At 41.1% G+C, this 27,361-nt stretch overlaps 1 protein-coding gene across 9 annotated transcripts in view; it reads left to right on the top strand.

Moving 5' to 3' along the window:
• TENM1 (teneurin transmembrane protein 1) overlaps nt 1-27,361 on the top strand; it is a 534,679-nt gene that overhangs the window by 393,968 nt on the left and 113,350 nt on the right. For all 9 annotated transcript variants that reach the window (XM_077309379.1, XM_077309378.1, XM_077309377.1 and 6 more), the window contains 3 exons: nt 8,579-8,722; nt 20,594-20,843; nt 23,876-23,896. In XM_077309379.1, coding sequence (XP_077165494.1) covers nt 8,579-8,722; nt 20,594-20,843; nt 23,876-23,896 — 415 coding nt within the window. The remainder of the gene's footprint in view (nt 1-8,578; nt 8,723-20,593; nt 20,844-23,875; nt 23,897-27,361) is intronic.

Genomic DNA, 27,361 nt, shown 5'->3' with positions numbered 1-27,361 from the left:
CCCTGAAAGCGCTACAACGAAGCGCTTTTTGCGGGTCGGTTTCAGGAGTGTTGCAGATTGTCTACGACGTCGTGGGTTATTCCAAATTAGTAGTGTTTTCAATTAGCAACCATTGTGCTATTTTGAAGCCGTGCGAAATGGCCCTTAGCTATTGCCATCCTACTGCACTGGAATAATTCCCCACTAATAATAATTAATGTTTACCTCCCTCCTGCCCAGAATTATTTGACTCTCAACCAAAACTAGGCCAAATTTTCTAATTTTATATTTTCAATGTAAAATTTCAATATATAAGGATCACTCTTCAGCCCAATTTATTATTTTAGATTTTAATGCTCGAATTGGTACTAATAATAACGATATCTTTGCAAGGTTGGGTTTTGGTTAAGGTGATGAGGACTTACTGCCCTCCCTTTGGCCTTTGAGGCATTCAAAGGACAGCATCATTAACGAGGCAGGGATCAAAGTAACCGAATTCTTTATAGAGCACAATTTTCTGGTATTAAATGGTCAAAACAAGTTTCCCACATCTGCAAATTTCACATTCATGTCCCCTCAAGGACAGAGTGTAATTGATTATGGTTTATGTACTTTTTAACTGCTTCCAAAATATATCTTCCTTCTCTATAGAGTCTCGCACTGAGAGTGACCACCTTCCACTGACTCTAAACTGGGATCATACTGGGATAGATGTTTACAGTCCCAGTGTATCTCTGCCAACAGCTCCCATTGAATCTTGTCTGAAACGGATTAGATGGTCCACTAAGATAGAGAAAGAAATTACGTCCCTTTTGGAATCTGAAAGAATGATAGAACTTCGGGAGACTTTAATTAACTCAAGCTCACCTATGACTGCTGTAGAGCTGTATTCTCAGATAGTTGACCTTTGCTGCCTTAAAGCACAACCAGTCTGTAACACAGGCAGCAATTCTTCCTTAAATGTTTTGTCATATCTCAAAAAAAAAAAAAACAACTGAGAGAGCTATTTAGACAGGCTCAATTGTCAGAGGATCAAACTATTATCCACAGTTACTTTGAACAACAAAAAAACCCAGTATAATTATCTTATCCGAGAGAAAAAACGGCTTTATTCTCATGATAATGGGGCCCACCTATTTGATATCGTTAAATCCAAAAATTCCAAAGCATTCTGGTCAGCTGTTCGGGGACCTTTGAGTGGGAAGATTGGTAATTTAGAACTTATTATTGCCCCCCAAGTTTGGGTTGATCATTTTTCTGCTCTATTTAACATTCCACCAGCTCCAGAAAATATGCTGAATGACTCCATTCCAACTAATGTCCCTAGATGGTCCCCAGTATTGCCTGATGAAGTAGAAGAACTAATTCTGAGCCTTAGGATAGGCAAAGCCCCAGGCCAGGATGCCTTATCAGCTGAACTTCTAAAAAAACAACCCTAAATGGTGGGCTCCACCTTTGGCCAACTTTTTTACCTTAATTGATTTACATGGGATTGTCCCAAGTTCTTGGTTAAATTCAATAATTGTTCCCGTGTTTAAAAATAGTGACCATAACGACCCTAATAATTTTAGACCTATTAGTTTATTATCAATTATAGGTAAGATTTTTGCAAAACATCTTGAACAGCGCCTAACTGATTGGGCTCGCTCTCAAAGAATTATAGGTCCTGAACAGATTGGTTTCTTGCAAGGTAACTCTACTATAGATCATTGTTTAATTCTCTCATGCCTGGCCGAGAAATATACGTCCCAAAATGGTAAGAGGCTATACACAGCTTTTATAGACCTTAAAAGTGCCTTTGATAAGATATATAGGGATATGCTCTGGAATAAATTGCGATTAATGGGTATGGAACCGAGACTTGTGTTTCTCATCCTAAAACTTTATGTGTCCACCTCCTGTCAAGTCCAGTATTCTTCAAAGGGAGACTTAACATCTAAGATCTCAATGACCATTGGAGTTAAGCAAGGCTGTATTCTGGCCCCCTTGTTGTTTAATTTATTCATTAATGATTTAGCGCAAAAACTGGAACCTATTAATGGTCATCCCCCAAAACTTGGTTCCCAGCATATTCCTTTGTTGTATGCCGACGATACTACAATATTCTCATATACAAGGGTTGGCTTACAACGATACTTATCCACCTTTTACCAATATTGCCAAGATAATAAGTTAGTAATTAACTATGGTAAAACAAACGAGCTGGCACGCAATGACTTGGTCTATTGGAGGCACTTCAATAGATCAAGTCAAAACATTTAAGTATCTAGGGGTTACCTTCCAATATAACCAGAACTGGCGCTCCCACTGCCAACGAGCTATCAATCTGGCCAAATCCTCATCTTCCTTGATGAAACAGTTCTTTTTTTCTGCAAAAGGTAACCAATTTATTCCTGCAGCAATTTAAATTTTTAATGCCAAAGTGATGTCCCAGCTCCTGTTTGGATGCCCCTTATGGGTTCCTGCTTTTAATAAATCTATTGAGGGTGTTCAATCTGCTTTCTATAGGCAAATTGCAGGGGTTCCCAATTGTGTCTCCTATCATGCCATTTGCACAGAATTTGGCCAAATTAGGGTAGAGACAAGGGCCTGGATAGCTACTTTTAAATTTTGGGTCAGACTCTATTTTAGAGTAGAAACTGGCAGCTGTTTAACTTGTCTAAAAGGTGACCCTCTTAAATTCCTATGGTTCCAGGCTACTGAACAAAAATTAGTCTCCATTGGCATCGATCTGAACTCCCTACTACCTCTGGAAGAAAAATGTATCTTCCGGATTATTAAACAGAGAATACTAGACCATGAGCAGCAGGAACTCATACCTACCCAGCCTCGAGTCTGCTCACCAGCATTCTTTGGCATCACTATGCAGAGAAATATTATGTCTACATATTTGCATCTTCTTGATGTCCCACCCCTGAGAAGAGCTTTTCTCCTGGCACGAATGAATGCTTTCCCCTCAAAGGTCTTAGAGAGAAGATTCCACCGTATCCCATACCACACAAGACTCTGTCCGTGTGGTTCTGGCTGCCCTGACTCTGTCTCACACATTTTGTTAGATTGCCCCTTATATGAGCAGTGTCGGGATGACAGCTTTGTTGCTTTGCTGGGAAACAAGCCTTCTGTAAGTAAATCTATGACCTTGCCATTTCTGCTCTCTGACAAAGACCCAGAGGTAACCATTTTAGTTGCCAGAGTTTTAACTAATATGCTTTTATAATATGTTGCCTACCTTGTATTTTATCTTTTATAGTTTATTTAATCATTTTAAGATCTGTTCAGTTATGTAACCCCATGGCCTATTTTATTATTTTGTTGAAATTTTAAACCCTATTTTTATGTTTTATACATATTTTATGCCAATAAAAGGTTACTGACTGACTAAGCCAGATAGTTTCTGCCTTGCCTTGACCTCTCCTCCCCAGTGGCACAGTGGAGATCCTCATGGAATTAACCTCAGTATTTGATGGATGAGATCTAGGGAAATCTATGGTTGGATCCCCTGATTTTGGTTTTCCTCTTTAAAAAATTGCAAGTATAGACTGGGGGGGGGGGGTGTTTGGGGTTGTTATCATCTCTTTCTCAGTATACTGTAATGGTCTTGTGGGGTGGAAATGTTAGTAAACCATTTTTAATAATAATAACCCAAAGAGTCTTATAGCTTCAGGGATGAAGATTTCAATTAGGAAGGGCCAAACACTTGCTTCCCAAGTGCCACTTCCTGGCCTCAACCTCTCTGTTGTTGCTTTCAAACTTTAGAAACATGTAGGAGAGCCACTGATTAATTTCCTATTCTTTAATTTAATCTGAACATATGGTTATGGCAGAACATCTTTGCATGGAGAAGAGTGTAGGTTCACTACCAAGCATCTGAAATCTAAAAAGATCAGGTGCAGATGACATGAAACACCTGATGCCCTGGAGCAGTGGTCCCTAACCTTTTTATCACCGGAGACCGGTCAAAACTTGAAAATTTTACTGAGGCCCAGGGGGGGAGTTTTTTGCCGAGGGACATCACCACCGCCGCCTGAGCCCCTGTTCCACTTGCTTTCCTGCCGGTGCCCATGACTTCCCGCCGCCCACTGGAGGCGCTGCCAGCAGCAGCTGCGCAGTGCCATGCCTAGGGGGAGCCCCAGCCATGGCAGCCATCAGACAGCACCAAAGGTGAGCCGGCGGAAGAGTGGCAGGGCAGCCCCCGAGGTAGCAGCCGGTACTGACTGATCTACGGACTGGGACCATTCCCCAGGCTGGTGATTGGGGACAGCTGCTCTAGAGAACTGCCAAAGTAGGACAAAATTTGAGTCCTCTAAAAACCACAACTTTTGATTCTACATATAAGCTGTTACGTTCTATTGCAGGCTCTCTCAGCGAGGGTTTTGTGAAACTCAGCAGTTTTTTGATGGCCCTGGAAGGGTTTCCCAAACGGGTGGGAGTTTGGGAATAAATTCTTTATATGTATTTTAAATTTGGCAGACATTTATCAGTGGTATGACTATATGTGGTCATGTTGACCCATTTCCTCCCCCTGCCACTGCCAATGATGTGCTGGGAGGGAGTGAGAAGGAGAGGGGCCCTGGATGGGCATGTCCACAGCTCTGCTTCCCAACCATATTCTGCACAATTGTGCCACTTCTGGGATTTCTCGAAGCCTGAAGATTGTTTCAAGGGTTTCTCAACTTTAAAAAATTGAGAAAGGCTGTTCTATTGTTTCAGACCAGCACAGCTACCTACCTGCCAAAGTAGACAGAATTGACCTTGCTGGACAAATGGTCTGAAGCACTATAAAACAGCTTCATAGGTTTAGTAGAGTGGCTTTATTCTTTGGGCTGTATGCATACTCCTCGTAGCCTTTCCCAATGCAGTACATAAACCTTTTAAAAACCCCTATAAAAATATGTTGAGCAATTGTCTCTTCTTAAACAAATACAAATATGAAAACAGAAAAGCAACACAAATAGAACATAAGCTGAAACATAAAAAGCAAAACAATCTTAAAAGTTTATCTTCTGCAGCATTCCTTTTTTGCAACTTCTTTTAAACTTCACAGTGTTATTAACTTCTCTATTATCTTCCATTCTGGCTTTCAAAATGTAGTGGTAGTTACATTATTGAATATTATGGGCCATTAATAATACAAACTGTCTTAATATTGTGGGTCATTAGTTATACAAGCAGTGTTGTAGTGGTGCCAAACTAGCTGCCACAAAAGAGGGTTTAGCTTGTAACTTTGTGTGTGTGTAAAACACAAATACTGAGTTGATTTTTTTAATGTTTAGCTTGCAGTGTCTTTGTTCTACAGCCGGCAGGTCGTGGGGATTTTTTTCCAGTTTGTTTGCTCATTTATTGAATATAAATGCAGCTTTAGCAAAAAAAATGGAATAGGGAAAACAAATAAGGTCCGTTAAGCACACACCGCTAACTTTTAGTTATCGCTGAATTTGAATAAGTATTCCTTTAATTTGAATCCTGTGTCTGCATTCTGCACCTTTTAAAAATTCAATTTTCTCTTGGGAATATGTGTTCTGCACCCCAATGAGAAAAAACAGCATAACAGCACTGTTTTTTTTCTTTTTTTGGGGGGGTGGATGTTTGTTTTGTACTATGTGGTTGATCTCTCCTTATTGGTGAGTTTCATGCTGTGTGTGGGTTTTCTTTTTTTATTATTGTAAGGAGAGATTCTTCAAACTGCATTTACTGTTTGGTAGCCATCTTGCTGAATGTTTAGTGCTTCTCCCCTATTCAGTATTGCTAGGCATTTAATGCTTTATTTTATACTAGAGTTAAAACCCGTTATAGCTGATACAACAGGCGCTAGCATGGGGGAGGGGAAAAATAGCAAAGAGAGAGAGATAGAAAGAGAGTGATTAAGAAAAGAGCAAAAAGAGAGTGATAGCAAGAAATATAGGTAGAAGGAAAGAAGAAATAGAAAGAAAGAACAGAGAGACAGATAAAGAGAGAAAGAGAGGGAGAGAAAGAGAAAGAGATAGAAATTAAGAGAGGGAGAGAAGTAAACAGAGAGAGAGACAGAGAGAGAACAAAGAGAGAAAGAGAAAGAAAAGAGTGAAAGAGAGAGATAAAGAAAGGGTGAGAGAGGGATAGAAAGAGAGAAAGAAAGAGAGAGAAAGACAGATAGAAGGAGAGATGTAGAAAGAGAGAAAAGAAGGAGAGAAGAGAAAGAGAAAGTGGGGAGGGCCTGCCACGGCATCTCCCAGGCTGGCTGGGGCTTTTTGTGGCCAGCAATCCTGGGAAGGGTGGCAGCAGACAGCCCTCCCACCCGTACTCACTGGTGGGTAATTGAAACCTCCCATTACCTACCAGGGTCTGTCTCTTTGGAGCCATGTATTATGCTTCTCACCCTTTGGAGATCTTCACTCCTAGAGCTCCGCCCTGTGAGCGGTATTCTCCCAACACTGATGAATTGCTGGAGGGAAGAGGAGCAGAAACACCTGTGCTTAGTCAAGGCATTTCCCCCTGATGTCTAACAGAATAATGCCCAGGAAACACAGTTCCCTGGAAGCAGAAAGGCACTGTGGCAAATTCAATGCTTACATTCACTCATGGGGAGAAAAATCTATTCCGTTATTTACACCAATTATGTGATTAAAAATTGTAAGCCAGGTTGGGCCAGTAAGAAACCTGATCTCCTCTTCAAGATATAATTGATTTCACTCCTTTATAAACATTCTTGTATATGCTTTGTTTAGCATTCCTTCCCCTCTTATTAGTGAGTCTTCCCATGTGTCGCTAGCAGAAGTTGAAATGCTTATTTACATCCTGAGCAGTTCCCTCCAGAAGAGGAGAGCAATTATGTCCTTTTGTTGTTCAGGAGTGTCAAGAAGGGCTGTATCTCCCCCCTCCCTCCCTTGTACATAGGCTCTTGTATCTCTGCAGGTGCCACATTACCAGCAGGCACACAATGGAAGTCTTGGGGATCAGCAATCCATCAGCCCCAGCAGCAACAATTCTTCATTATAATGAAACAGAAAGGAGTTTGGCAAACTGGAAACTACTGTTGTGACTCAGCTGAATTTGGGGATTGCTACCAGACTTGTGCTCTGACTTGGAAGGCTGAAGCTCCTTGGGAGACCCCCCCCCCCCAAGGAAATCCAGGGTTGCCACACTGAAACAGGCAATGGAAAGCCACCTCTGAGCATCTCTTGGCTAGAAAACCCTAAAGGTTCATTGCAACTTACTGGCACTTCCCAGTATCTCCATGCCTACTGATTTGGGATGATTTTGTCACTTTTTTCTTTTTTGCTCTGTTGTCCATGGTATAATGTCTCAGCTAATTCCTAGGGACATTGTAGTTAATGATATTGTTGCTTCCAGCTATGGGCTACCTGCAATCTCAGTTTTCCTGATCATTAAAAAAAATAGTAATCCACGAAATATGCTTATTTAGTCTTTGAAGGCACTGTGTGTAGATACCACTAGGTGCTGGTGGTGGTTGTTTAACCATCTTTATTTTTTTTAAAATTATATTTCAATTTATATACTGCCATTCCCTGGTGGGCTAACAGCAGTTTGCAGTAATAAAAGAGTAAAACACAATAAAAGCCCCATAAAACTTACAGAAGTCTATGTAGTCTGGAAATGAGCATTGCATGGATCATGGTGGCCAAGTGGTCTGGAGACAGGTAGGGCACTAGTAGCCTCAGTGAAGATGATAAGACACCATTTGGGCTGCCTTCATGATCTGAGCCTCCATAGAAAGGGAGGCATCAAAGATCACCCTTAAATTCCTGGCAGACAGTACAGTGGTAAGCTGCACATCCTCCAGGAAGGGTAAACACACTCCTGCCCCCTCCACCCAGCCATAGGACCTCCATTGTGGAGGGGTTGAGTTTCAGGCGACTCTGCCCAAGCCATCCAGAGACTGCTTCCAAACATCTGGCAGATGTTTCTGGGGGGAGTCCAGCTGGCCATCCATCAGGAGATAGAGCTGAGTGTCATCCGCATACAGGTGACAGCCCAGCCCAAAACACGGGACCAGCTGTGCCAGAGAGTGCATATAGTTGTTAAATAACATGGGGGTATTGCCCCCTGGGGTACTCCAAAACGGGCATGATAACACTTTCCCCACTGCCACCCTCTGTGTCCAGTTCTGGACAAAAGTAAATTCCATTATATTCTATGACATTAGTCTCAAGGAAGTGTTCTTCAGATTGCATTGTAAGCTTCCATAATGGGGTATACCGGTCTTCCACTAAAAACAAAGCCAGGCAAGACTGTGTAGGAATTACTTTATTTATTTATTTTATTTATTTATTTATCATACTTATATCCCTCCCTCCCCGGAGGCTCAGGGCGGTTTACAGAATAACAAGGAACAATACATAAAACGGTCTATAAAAACATGTGAATAACCTTCTAATAATAACTAATAGTTGTAACCAGATAACAGTGTAACAGTACATATAACAATACAACAATGTAACAGTACAAACAGTACAAAAAAATTTATTTATTAAATTTCTAGCCCGCCTTCCTCCTTGGACTCAAGGCGGGTTACCCACTGTCTAAATGACCCATTGATCATAGACTTGCCACAGGTGATGGAAGGAAACTCAGCTTCAACTTCCTGTTTGTTATCTGTTTCCAGTTTCAGTCGGCTATGAATATGAGACTTGTCCTGATTTCATTCTCTGGGAGAAAAGGACGGTGATACTGCAGGGGTTCGAGTTGGACGCTTCAAATCTGGGTGGCTGGTCATTAGACAAGCACCACATTTTGAATACACAGAGTGGTAAGTACACTCGTTATTAATCCGATTACATGGAAAATCAATTTCCCTCCCAAAGATGAAAACTGGGAACATTCATAATAAATTTTAGTAATGTCCTAAACCAGGGGTAGTCCAACTGCAGCCCTCCAGATGTCCATGGACTACAATTCCCAGAAGCCCCTGCCAGCGAATGCTGGCAGGGGCTTCTGGGAATTGTAGTCCATGGACATCTGGAGGGCCGCAGTTGGACGACCCCTGTCCTAAACTGTGAGCCTGGCAGGGGGTCTTTGCTAGTGACCTAATGATGTTACTGGTGATGTACTGATGTAACTTCCTGTGTGCCTGGAAGGGACCGTAGAGTTTTGCCCAAATATGGGTGCTTCCCTGATATCCCCCAGCGATGCACTGACAATGCTTCGGCGTGCTTGAAGACTGGTGTCAGCATATCAGGTTTCTGCTCACATTTCCCCATGTTTCTACCATTTTCCCCCTCACTGGGCAACTGAGCAATAGTGGCAAAGCACCCACTGGGGGTCGTTGTCCGCTGCTCCCAGCATAGGTGTTATATATATGAACTCCATAGTACTAATGTCAACCACTATGCTAACTAAGGATAGTAAATTAGCCAGTGGGAGGCTCTCCTTAGATGAACTCATGGACCAATGAGCTGAGTACGTTAAGGACCAATCAGGTCTCTTGACGGGCTTATAAGAGTATATATAAGTCGTCATGTTCTTCTGACCAGTGTTCAGTATTTGGGGTGATGTTTGGATTCAATAAAAGAGCTGTGTTTTCAAAGGACTTGTCGTCTGTGTCTTTCAAAACCCACAAACCTATTAATCGGAATGACAATACTAGTTATAAACTCAATATGTATATGTACTGGTTTTTATATTGTTTTATTGGATCGTATTTTGGGGTTTTTATGGAGTGATGTAACCCGCCTCGAGCCTTTGGGGGGAGACGGGTAATAAATAAAATGATGATGATGATGATGATGATGATGATGATGACAACAACAGCAACAACAACAACAATAATAATAATTTCAACATATGTTGCATCTGGCCAGGATAATCTCACCATCAGACCTTTGTCCTTAAAACATCTAATAAACCAAAACCAATGTCAATTGGAATGGGAGCGTGGTAGTTCCATTTAGCTGAACTGATTGCCAGAATCATGTATTATATGTTTGCTGGGCCAGAACGAAAGGTTCCTATAAGCAGCTGCTCCAGGGTCATAGGACCCTTAAAGAAAGGAAAGTATTTATGAGAGCATAGAAAGTATGCAGAAAAAGAACCGAGCCTGTACTCTTTTACTTCATTAGCTGAAAGGTCAGAAATTATTCACTACTTGATCTCGGCTGAAAGCTCAAAGAAGAGCTCTCTCCACTTTAAGCCATGGAAATGTACATTTAAGGCTAAGATTGTGTTTCAAGGCTAAAAAACAAATCACTTAAAAAGTTTGGAAATGCGCAGGGAAATTAATGGGAAATACTTCTCGTTTATGAACTTTGTTCTTGAACAGTTTGCAAATGTTAATTAAGCTAAAGAATTTTTGCGCTAAGATGCCAAGAAATGTCACCTGTGCTTTCAGAAATGAAAACTAAAGGACAAATGGCCTTCATGCCCCCATTCAAACAGCATTCCTTCAGCCTTACAGTAGGAATACTCCTCAATCATTGCTCCAAAATTCTTTCCTAACATTCCCCATTCATTTATTTACAAATTCACACACAGTGCACATTCCACTTCCAAAATCACATTTATGACAATATGTATTACATAGTTTTATTTGCTAAGTACCTTTATATCCTGCCGTCATGGAATTCAAAGGGCTTATATAGGAGGTCTTTCCAATTAGGAACTAATAAGACCAGGGCCCTGAGCCTTCGGGGAGGGCGGTATATAAATCTTAATTAATTAATTAATTAATTAATTAATTAAGCGCGGGCCATAATGCCCGGGCTGGCCCCACCACTGCGTGTGGATGGGACCTGGCCCCCCAACTCCCCCCGGCCCCTCCCCACCTCCCCCCCCGCTGCTTCACTTACCTCGGCTGGCAGCGATCCGTCCCTCCTGGCCCCAGCGTAAAGCGTAAAGCGTGCAACGGCATGGAAGCAGTGAGGGGTAGCTGCTGCCGTGCATAAAAGGTCCAGGTCTTCTTAGCTTGACTCAAACTTGCTGTATTAAATACATTCCATAATCAGATCCTATGGTCTGAAGTCAGTCTTCTGAACTTGTTTTGTATGAACCAGGGCTTGGTGTGACATCTGAGTTGACAAACCATAGTTTGGGCATCATTCTGCTTCTGGGAGTGCTTTTCCTACGGAAATGTGAAGGCTGAACAACAGAAAAGAAAGCAGCTTTGCTCTATTTTGCTCTCATTTTCTAGACTGTAGTTAGTACAAACTGCAGTTTGGTGTTTTGTCTGCCCTGAGCAACTTGTATAGCAGATCTCCACTTGGAACACGCATGACGGTGGCTGCATCAGGCCGCCACCTGTTTCTCGTGGTGGGGCTGCATGCTCCGCTGCTTCCTGTGTACACACGAAGGAGGAAATATCTTGGTCACAGCGTCCACCCCTGAGTTGTGCATGCACATGCACAACTCTGGGGCTAGAAGGTTCTGCCACACCTCATGGCAGTGGCAGCATGGGAGGATGAGAGTCACGGGGGTCCCACCACAGGATGGTGGGATAATGGCATACTGCTATCCCACCATCATACAGGGTCTAGATGTACCCCATCCATGAAGCCAAACAGGATGTTTTGTGCCCCTGCAGGGATAATTTAGGTGTAGGGGGGGACACTGTATGCATGGGCCTGGGCCAGCTGGGCCTCTGATGGCCACTGTGGCAAGAACGGGAACACAGAAAAATCAGCATTCTCTTGCTGTGGGCCATCAGAAGCCCTAAAGCATGCAAAGGCTGGGAGGGAGCCCGGATGAGGCTGACCTTATACACAAGTGGGGATTAGCCCCTCTGTCATGCACCAGCCTGCCTGTGCATAATCAGTCTAAGAGTGGAGAAACGGTGTAACAGATCTCCACTAAGAGTATTGTTATTCCCCCTTTTCAGGACTGTTCTTTTCCTCTTGGGGCTAGGAAGGGGAATTTCGACCATATTTTTATATGACAGAGTTCTGCTTCATCTTTTACAGGCCCAATAAACTCTGGTTTCATTGTGGTGAAATATTTGATTAAAGCATAGACTAATTGATTATGTGATAAAGTTTCTGGATTTTGCTTTGTAAAAACCCCAAAGGTTGTTTTTTAATGCACATCAAAATACAAGACCAGTATCTTGTTTGTCTTTATAGCTGAACATCAAACAAAAGCCCCTTTTATTGTCAGCTATAAACAAAGACTTTGCAAATAAACATGTATTTCCAGCGAAGTTGGGTCTCCAGGGTCCTAATTATATATTGTTACTTGTGGGCAAAAGATGAAAGATTCCTTTTACATGTTTAGCCACAGACGAAATCCAACCACACCTGCCACTTTATGGGTTTTTACTGCCAGGGGAGGATATGTCAGGGTCCATTAAGTATTCTGGTACGTTGCCAGACAGTTCTTATAAACCTACCTTTAATTCCAGAGAGAAATATGTACTGTGTCCCTCATTCATAAATAAGTTTAAAATATTATTTCCTCTTTGAATTTAATATTAAGCACCAAACGCTATTTATCTTCCAAGAAGAGAGAGAAATTAAAAAAAAACTACTTCAGAATGGCATCTAAAAAGTGAAACTGGAACTTTGGAAGTTTATTGCACTTTGGGAAAAAACTTAGAAACTGGGTGTTCATTTCACTGTTTTGGGCCAATGTTATATATATTTTTTCCAGAGGATAACAGAGAAATCATTTACTTCAGGGATTTTTCAGCACCATATTTGCCTTGTAGAAGTTTGCTATAAAATATTCACCAGCTTCACTCAGCTGTGCTCACTCAGTGCCACTCCTTAAAACGCACTGCCTGAGGTAACAGCCTCCTCACAGATTACTTTGAGCTGCTGTTCCTCATCATTATTATGTGTAGATCTATCAAAATGGTACCTCCTGTCCATGATCCCCCAGATGGCAAGGCATGATGGGATGTTGTCTAGAAAGTCATGGTCTAAACCTGATAAACACCCACCATAGTGTTACCAGGAGATGAAAAGAACTCCCAAATAAATTGATTAACATTAGTAAGAAGATTAAAAATGGTTAAAATAAAACCATTAAAACCTTTGGCACAGTACTGAATGAAATGGGCTCCTATTTCGTATATAATTGTTTGATTTGAAGGAATCATCATCATTATTATTCACAAAAACCCATTAAAATCATCCCTCACTCCCAAGCATACATCATTAAAACTATTTTAAAAGAGTTTATAAAGCAGAGTTAAAATACATATAAAACAGTTAAAATATATGCAAAACATAAAAACGTTGTTTGGGGAGGGATCAGTGAGGGAATATCAAACAAAACCAAAAAAAGTGGCAGAAGATGGCAACAGAAGGGAGCAGATTACTCTCTCTCTCATGTCGCTATCCCCTTACCTTGTATAACTGAGAGCAGAATAATATATTTAATCTAGAACCCGGCCCCTGTATGGATGGAAAACGCAGTCTAGTTCAGATAGGGGATATCCTTCTGCAGAGCATTTATGTCTTTGTGTAGACAACATAAAAGAACATCTCTATGGGCTGGATGAGGGAATGGGAACTGCCTGCTTAGCTGAGCTGCCAGGCAGGGGCTGGATGGGAGAGCCAGGGTTCTGCAGGTCCCCTGTTTGTTGCATTCTAATGATTCGAGTCAAGAGTGTTGTTTATTGTTGCATCAATAAATGGCCACTTTCTTAATGACTAAACTGGCGCTATTGTACTTTGGTCACATTTTGAAAAGACAAGAGTCACCAGAAAGGGCAATAATGCTAGGAAAAGTTGAAGGCAGCAGGAAAAGTGAAAGACCCAACATGAGATTGATTGATTTGACACCATGAGATAGATTGATTTGATAAAGGAAGCCATGGCCCTCAGTTTACAAGACCTGATAATGCTTGTCAACAACAGGAGATTTTGGAAAGCATCTCCATGAGTCAGAAGCAACTTGACAACACTTAATGCACTTAATGTATTTTATATTCAGAGGATGATGAGTAATGTAAGCCATGATTCTAAGCACTGCATTTAATCATGATGCAGAAATATGCCCAATAGTATTAGTGATCTGGATATCTCAAATAGTGCCCTCTCAGTTCTGTCTCCAGAAGATAGGCTTCTTATGAAATGTGGCTGAATTTCAAAAGTATTACTAAATCACAGAAATATTTATTTCTTCCCAGCACTGAAAAACTAAGCACTGTAACAAAAGTCAAAATGAGATTCCTGCAGTAGCAGGCTCCCCCATATATTACTAGACAATAAGGATTTTATTTATTAATTTAATATATTCCTGGGCCACAGTCTTAGCTCAAAGTCTCCATTATAAAGAATAACGATTAAGATGCCAGCTCAAAAATATAAATAGTTTAAAAATTCAGCAATGATAAAATGGTAACACTGTGCTTATCTTCATTTGGAAACACTCTGTATTTTCACTACTTTTCACTGTACTTACCGTAATTCTCTCTGTGTTTAACTTATTTTTCTATATGTGTTACCCCATGTATGTCATCCACATAAGAATTTGCTTCATGTATCTATTCATGCAATCTTCATTCACCAAAACTTACATCACAATAAATCTTTAAGGTGCTCTGCAAGGTATGTGTTCACAGAATCACAGAATCACAGAATCATAGACTTGGAAGGGGCCATACACGCCATCTAGTCCAATCCCCCTGCTCAACGCAGGATCAGCCCTAAGCATCCTAAAGCATCCAAGAAAAGTGCGTATCCAAACTTTGCTTAAATACTGCTAGTGAGGGGGAGCTCACCACCTCCTTAGGCAGCCTATACCACTGCTGAACCGCTCTGACTGTGAACATTTTTTCCTGATATCTAGCCTATATCGTTGTACTTGTAGTTTAAACCCATTACAGTGCGTCCTTTCCTCTGCAGCCAACGGAAACAGCATCCTGCCCTCCTCCAAGTTACAACCTTTCAAATACTTAAAGAGGGCTATCATGTCCCCTCTCAACCGCCTTTTCTCCAGGCTGAACATTCCCAAGTCCCTCAACCTATCATCATAGGGCTTGCCCCAGATCATCGTCGTTGCTCTCCTCTGTACCAAATCCCTCCTGCCGTCACCAACTATGCAGCCACTGATTCACCTCCATTATCTTCTTCTCCTGACGCATTCCTCTTCCCTTGACAGACAAGATTGAAGAGAATACCACTTGTGCCCCCAGTTGCTTGAGCTTCCTCCCTATACGTTGATAGTCTGTTTTAATAGGAGCGATGGCATTCACGGACATGTCATTCGTTCCCATGTAGACCATCACAAATGGGTAGCAATCCGTAGATTTGAGGAGTTTGGGCAGCCGTTTTGAAATGTCTTTAATTTTCGCCCCTGGCAAGCAACACACCTCTTGGGTTAGGGGGTCGGGCCCAGCCACATGACGATCTATTCCTCTTAGTAGGGAGTCTCCAATTACCAGTACTCTCATTTTTTTCTCAACACCATTTCCTTCTATCCCCGTGCAGTGTTTGAGGCTTCTGCTCTGGAACTTGTAAATACTTATTGCCTCTAGGAGAAAAGCAATGGGACCATGATCTGAGTGATGAAATTAACAAAACCAATACTAGGACAAAGGGAGTATTGTGTTAGAAGTATGTTTCCTAGTTTATTTGCACACACATTGCTCTGATAACTGTTCTTCCCTTGGGGACAGTGCTGAGTCACAGGCAGGACTGTTTCTACACTGTCCATCAGCTTTCATTCCAATTTGAACATTGATTTCTTACTGCAGTGCAATGCCTTTTCCTAAAAACTGCAGGGTCATTCTACTATTAATTTATCTTGGTTAAATATTAAAAGTACCGTACATTCCTGTTCTCTCTAATAGACATGGTAGTGGGAAATAAATATTTAACTACCAATCCTCATCATGTTGTACAGCTATTAGCAGCTAATTTAGTAGAGCAATAACCAACCCTGATATTTTGTTAGAAACTTGCGATGCTTTTCTTCTTAAATAGCTACAATCACTAATCAGACAAGTTTTCATTGGCTCTGAGCAATGGGCATGCTTAGAGCTATCGAGCATTCCTCGATAATTCTGGAGGGGTAGCCATGTTAGTCTAGCGTAGTAAAACCAAAATCCATTCACATCTAGGCTAATGTTTATTCCAACATGAGCTTTCATGAATCAGCACCCACTTTTTCAGAGGCTAAAAATGTGGCTGCATTTGGACATTCAGTTAACTACTTTTAAAGTACACAGAAGTAATACATGCACCAAGTAACATTCTTTTATCATGCTGCAACTTCTTCTCTTCCTACTTGCATGGAACTCAGATATGGAACACTTCCTGATTGCTGTGAATTGTAGTATGTCATTATGTCCAAATTGATATATTCTCTTTCCTATAAATCAGGATTTCAAACCTGAATTAAACCATGATTCTGAATCCTGGTCTGTAGGAAAGACCGCAGAAACAGGAACCAGAACATCTTCAGTAACATTTAATGCATGCTTCTGTTGTAATATCGAGGTCTGCATTTGCAGTTTCCAATGACAGGTAATTCAAAGCTTCACTTAATGTTATACCATTATGGTATTATTTAATATTACACCACTCTAAAGAAGAGTGCATGCATACAAAAACTTATACTCAGAATTAAACTTCGTTGGTCATAAAGGTGTCATTGGACTCATCGTCATCATTAAATTTATTTGCAATCATAGGCCAAATATGATTTAAACTTTTAAATGTTATACCACCTGAGAGTCTTAGTAAATGCTAGACATTGACCTGTCAGAGGGCATTCCCAGCAGCTTTAGAGAGCTATGAAACAGACCTTCTCAGCAGGCCTGTGAAACTTTGCTTACAGTTGTCATTACTGCGTTGTGGATGGTTGATTGTATTTTTTTTCATTGTGGCAAATTGATCTTTAGATTAAGTTGTGTTTGTATCAACCTGTTTTGTTTTATTTTTGTTATCTTGTTCATGAGATGGGTGCACATGTTTTAAAAATCAAAGACTAAAGAAAATTATAATTAAATTATATAATTAAATTACCTAAAAAAGTTAATACAATGCTATGGTTTTGGAAATAGATTTAATAACGCAATTCAAGCTATTTATTCCACCTTTTATGCAAATATTTCAATCAATAGTATTTCAGGGAAAGTGGAAATTAATTGTGGTATTAAACAAGGATGCCCTCTTTCCCCATTACTTTTTATTCTGGCTTTAGAGCCTCTAGCAAATAAATTAAGAAATAATCAGGAAATTAGAGGCTTTAATTGCGGTGGGGTGGAAAAGCTGTTAACAATGTATGCTGATGATATGTTGCTATCAATAGCATATTTAAAATCATCTATAAAACCTATTAAGGAATAATTTCAAAATTTTAGGCAAATTTCAGGGCTGAAGATAAACATTTAAAAATCTAGTCTGTTATGTAGTAATATTATTCCTAAAATACAGCTAGAGGCTTCTCAGAAATTAAGTGGGGAGAAGAATGGGAAGGCAACTGTATGCCGCTTTGAGCCTCCTTCAAGTAGGGAAAAGCGGCATATAAGAACCAACTCTTCTTCTTCTTCTTCTTCTTCTTCTTCTTCTTCTTCTTCTTCTTCTTCTTCTAAATATCCCATTAGTTCATAAAAGTTTCAGATATCTTGGTATAACAATTACTAAAAATTTGAATAAGATGTATCAATATAATTATAAACCATTGTGGAGACAAATAAAATTAGACTTAAAGAAATGGGAAAAACACTCGAATTGCATGGGTTAAAATGTTTATTATCCCAAAATTACCATATTCATTTTATGTATTACCATGGCATCTTTCTGATAAGATCTTAAGGAAATGGCAAATAAAAATAGACCAATTTATTTTTAGATCCAGGAAACCGAGAACAGCAAAATTATTGAGATACCGTTCAGTAAAAGAAGGAGGTTGGGGAATCCAAAATATTTCTTTATATTATGAGGCATATCAATTAAGACATATTATTCCTTTCCTTTCTCTCTCAAGGGAAATTAACAGCTCAAACTTGGATAATTATATATTGGAGAAAATAGGAGGTTTCCAAGTTTTATTCGGCAAGATCGCTGGTAAAAATTTAAACATAAACTCTTTGCTTACTCTTCACAGCCCAATTCTTGTATGAAAAAAATGGAAAAAGAACCTATACCCTGCAATCTCCCCATTAACACCTATTTTCTGCCACCCAATATTTTTAGCATTTAAAACTTATGGATTAGACATTATAGGAGACCTTGATAGTCCTTCTTCTTAAAAATATTCATACAAATTTATCAGAGGTTAGTGAGATATTAAGACATGAAAAACATTTTCCAGAGGGATGTAACTGGATGTTGAAACTTCAAATTTCATCCTTTTTGCAAAGGAAAGAAATTCAAATCTAATTGGATAGACTATTAATGGATTTTGAAAAATTAATTGACAACATAGATAAAAAAGAAGGGAAACTAATATCAAAATTATATAAATTATTATTAGATCAGGAACAATCCGCATCACAAATAATAAAAAATGTGGGAATTAGACCTAAATATCAGTATTAATGGGATGGAGTGGAATAAGATATTTAGGCAAGTTCCATTTAAATCAATATCAAGGAAAGTCCAAGAACATGCAATAAAGGTAATACAAAAATGGTATTATACCCCAATTAGGGTATATCGAATGAAGAAATCTGGGGATAAAAAATGTTGGAGAGGCTGGGGAAAGGAGGGAACTTTTATTCATATGTGGTGGGATTATCCAGCAATAATGAAATTCTGGGAGAAAAGTTTTGTTGGAAATTATTAAAATTATAAAAATGAAATTGGAACCTTCAGTCCAGTTGGTTCTCCTCAATTTATTTCTCAATGAAAATGCTCAATGTAAGCAGAAAATATTGGTGAACTTTCTGATTGTAGCTGCGAGGATGTTAATTGCTATTAACTGGAAAAACGCAGATAACATCTCATTAAATAATTGGCGAAAGAAAATTAGGCAGTTTATGATGTTGGAAAACTTAACAAATAACATTAAAGTAATTCAAGGGGAGAAAAAGATTGAGGATTTCAACATAATTTGGCTTGATTTGGCAAATAACTTAAGGAAATTTTCAGACTATAAGGTATGTGAACTAGTGTTGTAATGTGTGACTTGAAATTATGATGAACAGTTGAAATGTAATACATGAAATGGACATTATCTATAAGATTCAAATGGTTTATGAAGCTATAGAGTTGTGCTGCGGTCAATTTTGTTTTTGGTTTCTGTTGATTGTCTGTTATTTATTAATTATAATAAAATATATTTAATTTTTTTTAAATACAGAACATTATAAATTATTTTTAATTTTATTTTTAATATAAGTAAATAATACTGTTAGAATTGGGTTGTTTTTAATTATTTGTAATTGTCCTAGCCAACTAGAAACTCAAAAATTAAGCATGATGATTTTATCCTATCTGTTCTTTGTTTTTCATTCTTCATGTCTTTTTATATACTTTTATATGTATTTATGTATTTAAAATGCTTAATAAACAATTTGTAAACAAGGAAATACTAACAAATGTGATTTCACCACACTTCCTTGGTAGAAGATCTAATCCAAGTAGACCGAATCTCTGTTGAATACATACTAACACATTATTTGATTGAGGCTTGGTTGAGAGAGATCTTCCCCCCCCCTGGCACTCTGATGACCTACTCCATCACCCCCAATACAGATAAAAGCTGGTTGGAGGGCTGGTAGAGGCTGTAGGGTGTGATCTTTTGGGGAGGGTGGGATAATAATATATTTTATTGTTTTACTATATTTTGTTGCTGATGTGAACCTCCATGAGCTAGCCAGCCCAGGAGTAGCAGTATAAAAGTTTAATAAATAAATACTAAATAATTATATTCAGATCCAACTGAATTGAGCAAAATACTATTTTTATTATTTTAAAAAAATATTAATTACATTTGCATACCACCCTCTCTTAAGGCTCAGGGCAGTTCACATAGAACGTAACAGAACTCAATGATTATAATGAACTAGCTTCAAAGCCCGTTCCTAAGAAGCCCCTGGCCAGGCAGCTTAAATTAGCCTTAGGTTGCAGCTCACAGCCAGATCAAGTGGGGCGGGTGAGGGCTAGGCAGCTCGTTAGCAGGGCCAACAGAGCTCCTTAGCAGTCAGCTAGTCAGCTTCTTAACAGTCCTTAATGAGCAGTCAGCAGGCTGGGAGGCCCTTGTCAGCAGGCCCAGCCTAGCAGGCCAAGAGGCCGTCGTTAGGAGGCCCTCCACCATGATCCTTTGCCCAGGGCCTCTCCCCTTACCTGTTGCTGGCTCCAGGCACTGAGGTGTCTGAGAGCAAAGAGGCTAGAGTCCAGGGACGGAGGGCGGGAGCTGTAGGGGCAGGGCCAATCAGGGCAAAGCTGGCTGCACCCTGATTGGCCCTATTCCAATTTGGACAGCTGGACATGTCCCACCCCTAGGCTGTTTCATAAATATATAGAGGAACAACAAGGATAAGGATGAAAGATAAGTGTAATAACAACAATAAACAGAGAAATAAAATTCATCATAGTGAATAATCTAACAGGCCCATAGCTGGTCCAATCTCTTTCATGGGTTCAAGGGAGGGAGGTTCAGGGACCAATAGATATTATTTAGTTTCGGTCAACCTCAACCAAATACCTACCCTTTTGCAGGCCCTGTAGATCTGCTTTATATCCTGTTTGCCAAGGTATGTGCTCTTTATCAACATGTGTGTGTTTCCAACTAGGTATTGTACATAAAGGAAATGGAGAGAATATATTCATCTCCCAGCAGCCACCAATCATCTCAACCGTCATGGGCAATGGACACCAAAGAAGTGTCTCCTGCACCACTTGCAATGGCCCAACCCATACCAATAAACTCTTTGCTCCAGTTGCCATAGCTTCTGGGATGGATGGCAGTATATACATTGGCGACTTCAATTTTGTTCGGAGGCTTCTTCCTTCTGGGAATGCTGTTAGCATCCTAGAGTTAAGGTAAGGCATTTTGATCATCTCAACAATCAAACTTACAGCGCAACCTTTTCTTCAAAGGAGCACCATTAAAGGAAAGAGAACTTCCTTCTTGTGGGATTTGGCTCACATCTCAACACTGCAGTTCCTTGCTTCTTTTTTTTTTTAAGTTGATGTTGATGTTCATATCTATCAGCATATGAAGCTACCTTGTACCGAGTCAAAGCTGTTGGCCTGTTTAGCTGTTCTTCAGTATCTCAGGAGGAAGCCTTCTCTTACCAGGAAGCCATTAATTGAACCAGGGACCTCCTGCATCCAAAGCACATGCTCCGTCACTGAGTCACAACCCTTGACCAATATAATGATAACCTCCATACTGATTCTAAGGTAGAATGTGTAGTCACAACAAATGAATGTGTACTGCTTTCTGGAGATTAATTCTGCATGTATCCAAAAATGGGGCTTTAAATCTGAACACACACACACATCCTAAAATCAGAAGAACTGTCTCTGATTGCCTTGCCAAGGATTAATCAGAGTCGTTTAAAGATGCCCTTGGTATGTATTTCAGATGTATGATTAGAAATGCTGAAAACACAACAGTCTTGGCAGACTTTCATGTTAAAGCAAAGGTTACCAAGTGAATACCGTATTTGTTGATAAACAAGCCCGCCTACTGAAAGAGGTAGCATTTGTGTGATAAGAAAAAGCCACTTGGTAATGTGCCATTACCTTGGGAGAGAACTGGTATGAAGTTTGAACTGTAATCTTCCCCTTACAATTTTTTTTAAAAAATTTGATCATTAGATTAAATTAAGCGATGGTCATCAACCTGTTTGGTTTTACTTCTTTTATTTCATGAATAAGATGGGTGCACATGGTTGAAGATTGGTAGGTAATCAACAGATTCCTTAAGCAACAAGAAACCCAAAGGCAATGCTACAAAGTTGAGCTCCCTTTGGAAGAGACAGAGATGTGCATTGTATTTTCAGTATCTGTTTTATTTATCTGGGTCCAAGCAGGGATTCTTAAAAACATTCGGACCATCTGCCACTGCTTCATTATCTTCCTGAGAGTAACCATGCTCCCAGAATACTCCCAGAATATCGTCCGCTTCAGTTAAAAGCTCCTAGCCCCAGTTCACATTGCAAAAATTCCCCCTTTTCTCTGTCAATTACTTGCACACAGATCCACATGTGCCTTGCAGGAACATGAATCACAGCCTTTATATTTTAGGTAAATTACCCATTCAGGAATAGATCCCCAGTCATTAGCTTCCATTCAGAAAACAACAGCACGTCACCTGGCAGTTCAAATGCAATCAGCTTTAACAAAGGACAGTCCCAGCTGTTAACAATATTTTGATTTCTGCCTTCTAGAAAGCAGAGGCCTATCGGGTAGGCAGCAGAATGGTTATCAGCTCTTGGGTTGCCAGCTGGGGGATCATCCAGAAATCAGCATTCCGGGCCAGTCTTTTCGTCATTGAAAACTACAACATGGCCAACTTCTTGCAGTTCTTGACATTATTTTATTAGCAGGAATTAAATAGCTAATCATTTTAACTCTTGAAACAGGACTCAATAATAATAATAATAATAATAATAATAATAATAATAATAATGATTACAGCCCAGAGCTGTATGAAAATCCAAATAAATAATAATAATAATAATATACAATATATAATTGTTATTAGTATTAGTATTAGTATTATTTATTTATTTATTTGGATTTTCATACAGCTCTGGGCTGTAATCATCATCATCACCATCATCATCATCATCATCTGGGATTTTTTTACCCTGGGTACCTCCAGCCTCCCATGTACACCCTTGGCTCCTTCCACAGTTTTGGAGTCTTCCCCACTCAGGGGCTCACCCAGCTTCAGAGAAGGGGTTAATGCCACCTGTGAGCTCCTTCCCTAGCTGCAGATTGGCCTTCAACTTTCTGTCCCTCTTTTCCCCGGCTGTTTAGTCCCAATTCACCTGTCAACTGCACACTCCTCCCTGGCCGGGGTTCTTGAGCTCCCTTTATACCTCCCTGTACCCCCCCCCTTGATTCCATCTCCCTCTTCCCTCTGGCCACAACTCACTTCCAACACCTCCCTCACCCAATCCCTTGCCTGTGCACCTTCTGCAACGCTTCACACCCCTCTGTCACACTGGTGTGTCAGTCTTGGCTGAAACATGTGGAGGAGTAGGGAATTAAACCTGGTTCTCCAGATTAAAGTCTGCTGCTGATAACCACTACCCCAGGCTGATTCTCGTAAGCACAATATGACATGCCAAAATATGTTGAGTGGCTCACTCCATCAATATAGCATCTATAGTCCATGGACCACCAGGTATACTGTGTGTATCACCAATCATGGCCAGACCCAACCACAATCTCGTGCCTCTTGTCTTTCTCTTCTTCTCTTTTTGCTTCTTCGAATAGGATCAGCCCATCCATCAGGCAGAGATCAATGGTTTTTCCCAGATAAATAAATCAAGCATCATGTGATAACTTGAGTACTTCTATTGCTATACTCAGTTCTACTCTGCATCTAGCCTTTGCCCCAAACTTTCATTGGGGGTAGCCGAGATAGTGGGTGCAGTCACTGAAACCTCCCCCTAAGGAACTACATGCACTATTTTGGTTTGGTTTTGAGCTGTAGTGCCACGGTACAATTTCTGGTATGTTTCCCATGGATCACCTTATGCCATATCACCCTATATCATATTTCTCATGAAATACACAAACAGCTGTTTACCAGATGAAATCAATTGAGGATGAGGAGTCAGTTCAGCAGGACAAGATCTGGAGATGTGAGAGTCTCATAATTGGTTAGCAAACATCTAAGGCTGAGAAAGAAACCGAGGAGTGAAATTTAAAGGGTTTGATTTCATTCCACTGCCCTTTTGTTTGGAGTGTTGTTATGCTGTGCTTCCTTCACTGCTATTCTAAAGCCAGAGTAGCAGCCATTCATTGTGAACTTGCTTTGGTCATTGTTACTAACCACTTTTTAATTTTTCATTTGTTGCTGTTGTCGTTTCTGGATGAATCCACCATTTAAGGAACAGAGACACAAGACACAGGTAAGACAATTATGGTGTAGCAATAATGAGCAGGTAATAAATTGCCTTTAGGCAGCTCCCATATCTGTGTTACAACACAACTTGCTATGACCCCCCCCCCCAAAAAAAAATAACAAAAAGGTTTCCAGCTTGGTGTAGTGGTTAGGAGCACGGACTTCTAATCTGGTGAGCCGGGTTTGATTCCCCACTCCTCCTGCACATGCAGCCAGCTGGGTGACCTTGGGCTTCCCATGGCACTGATAAATTTGTTCTGACTGAGCAGCGAGATCAGGGCTCTCTCAGTCTCACCCACCTCACAGGGTGTCTGTGGTGGGGAGAGGAAGGGAAGGCGATTGTAAGCCGCTTTGAGGCTCCTTCAAGTAGAGAAAAGCAGCATAAAAGAAGCAACTCTTCTTCTTCTAGAACCAAAACCAATATCAGTTGAGGCAGACTTGAACTCTGCGATTTTTCATAGTATATGTTGGCATAAGTTCCTCACAAACAGGAATGGTGTCTTTAGGGAGGGGGGGAATCATAGTGGTTAAAAGAATAAGTGTGATCCCAGATGAGCTGGTTTGAATCTTGTAGCTGTCATGAACTCATTTTTGGCTTCAGGCAAGCCTGTCTCTTAGCTCCTTACCTGCACTATGAGGATATCAATACTGGCCTATTTTAGAATCATAGAATCATAGAGTTGGAAGGGGCCATACAGGCCACCGAGTCCAACCCCCTGCTCAATGCAGGATCAGCCCTAAGCATCCTAAAGCAACCAAGAAAAGTGTGCATCCAACCTTTGCTTGAAGACTGCCAGTGAGGGGGAGCTCACCACCTCCTTAGGCAGCCTATTCAGCTGCTGAACTACTCTGACTGTGAATTTTTTTTCCTGATATCTAGCCTATATCGTTGTACTTGTAGTTTAAACCCATTACTGTGTGTCCTCTCCTCTGCAGCCAACGGGAACAGCATCCTGCCCTCCTCCAAGTGACAACCTTTCAAATACTTAAAGAGGGCTATCATGTCCCCTCTCCACCTCCTTTTCTCCAAGCTGAACATTCCCAAGTCCCTCAACCTATCTTCATAGGGCTTGGTCCCTTGGCCCCAGATCATCCTCGTCGCTCTCCTCTGTACCCTTTCAATTTTATCTACGTCCTTCTTGAAGTGTGGCCTCCAGAACTGCACACAGTACTCCAGGTGTGGTCTGACCAGTGCCGTATACAATGGGACTATGACATCTTGTGATTTTGATGTGATGCCCCTGTGGATACAGCCCAAAATGGCATTTGCCTTTTTTACCACTGCATCACACTGCCTGCTCATGTTTAGCTTACAGTCCACAAGTACCCCAAGGTTTCGTTCACACACAGTGTTACCTAGAAGCGTATCCTCCATCCAGTAGGCATACTTTTCATTTTTCTGACCCAGATGCAGAACTTTACACTTATCTTTATTAAATTGCATCTTGTTCTCATTTGCCCATTTTTCCATTGTGTTCAGATCTCGTTGAACTGTGTCTCTATCTTCTGGAGTATTTGCCAGTCCTCCTAATTTAGTGTCATCTGCAAACTTGATGAGTAGTCCCTCCACCCCCTCATCTAGATCATTAATAAATATGTTAAAAAGTACCGGGCCGAGCACCGAACCCTGAGGTACCCCGCTACTCACCTCTCTCCAGTCTGATGAAACACCATTGACAACAACTCTTTGAGTGCGGCTCTCTAACCAATTCCCTATCCACCTAACTATCTGAAAATCCAGATTGCAGTCCTTCAATTTATCCATCAGCACATCATGGGGAAGACTGTTGTAATGATTACATTTAGGTAATATGTGAGAAGCGCTTTGAACGCTGTATATGCTGCATAAAGTTCTAAAGAGATATTTCATGACATCAAAATGTGGCAACTGGATCAGTCACCATTTCCCCCCCTCCTAAACCTTCTGCCCTTTTCTCGGCCTCCTCTTTCCTTACATCCCTTTGCCACCAATGTCAGCCTCCTGCTCTATTCTTTATTCCCCCCTGCTTTTCAAAAACTGTGACCAGGCTCTGACCTACACTGGAGAAGCTTGTAGCCAGGTACCACTAAGGGCTGGGGTGTCAATGAATGATATTAGACATCTTGCAATATCAGTCTGTAATTAGCAAACTCATTATCTCCCAAGCTTCCTCTAATCACTCTTCATTACGGAAGTTCAAGATTCTACCTAACCTTCTGCTAGGGCTCTCATGACAACAGGATAAATGCAAACGATGAACAAAATGTGCACAACGTTCAGTAGGAAAGGAAAGTCAAAATATATGCTCGAAAACTCGCTATAAGAGACGGGAAAGTTTCCTGTTAACTGTACATTCAGTCAGTGCCTTATGCGGAATCAGACAGCTGGTCCATCAAAGTCACTAGCGCCCTACCTGTCCATGGAACACTTGGCCACGGTGATCCATGCAACCATCACTTCCAGGTTAGACTTCTGTAACTCGTTCTACGTGGGCCTACCCTTGTCCCTGACCCGGAAACTGCAACTGGTATAGAATGCAGTGGCACAGATCCTTATTAGGTCATCTTGGAGGGCCCACGTCTAGCCATTGCTGAGACAACTACATTGGTTGCTGGTTTGCTTCCAGATCAAGTTCAAGGTATTGGCTTTGACCTTTAAGGCTATACGTGGCCTGGGTCCTACCTATTTGCAGGATCGCTAATCTTCTTATGCCTCCCACAGGGCACTCCATCTTGCGGGTATGAATCAGTTGATGGTCCCAGGACCCCGGGAAGCATGCCTGGCCTCAACCAGGACCAGGGCTTTTTCAGTCCAGGCCCCTATCTGGTGGAATGAGCTCCCAGATGAGATAAGGGGCCTGCCCGAACTCTCTGGGATCCGCAGGGCTTGTAAGACGAAGTTCTTCCACCAGGCTTTTGGTTGAGGCAAGTCATTTTCGCCCAAGTGGATAATTAACACATCTGGGGCTCCTGCCTCATGCACTTTGGACCCCACGGCATCCACGAGCACTGGCCACTGCATCCCGCAACGCCCATACCACCGGATACACAGATGGTCTTCTAACCCCAAGTGAGGGCCCCAGCCAGACGCTTCGGCATGCTTTCCAGCCCAGTGCACGATGCTGTGGCCCATGATGAGGGCTACTGGCAACGGTTGCTGCAGGCCTGCAATAAGCACAAATATTAAACCATGGCCCCGGGCCATATATATGTCCGAAACGCATGGGAGCGCCACCGCCCCAGCCGCATGATCTCCTATGCTCCTGCCCCATCCTGGAAGGCCCGAGTGGCTGCCCTAATTCTAAATGGGTGCCATAACACTCTGCCTATAATCCCGCCCTGCTTAGATAGCATCTTAGGACAGTGGCAAACTGATAGCAGGACATTCCTGTGCACTAAGAAGGTGCCGGGGTAGTGTGGGCATACATCCAGGAAACTGTTCAGAGCACATACAGGGCACGTGGTCCCAGGGTGGGACCGGCGCAATATTAGC

The sequence above is a fragment of the Paroedura picta genome, chromosome 13 (assembly GCF_049243985.1).
Source record: "Paroedura picta isolate Pp20150507F chromosome 13, Ppicta_v3.0, whole genome shotgun sequence".
NCBI lineage: Eukaryota > Metazoa > Chordata > Lepidosauria > Squamata > Gekkonidae > Paroedura > Paroedura picta.
The sequence above is the reverse complement of the archived record's forward strand: the minus strand, read 5'-3'. Positions and strand labels throughout refer to the sequence as shown.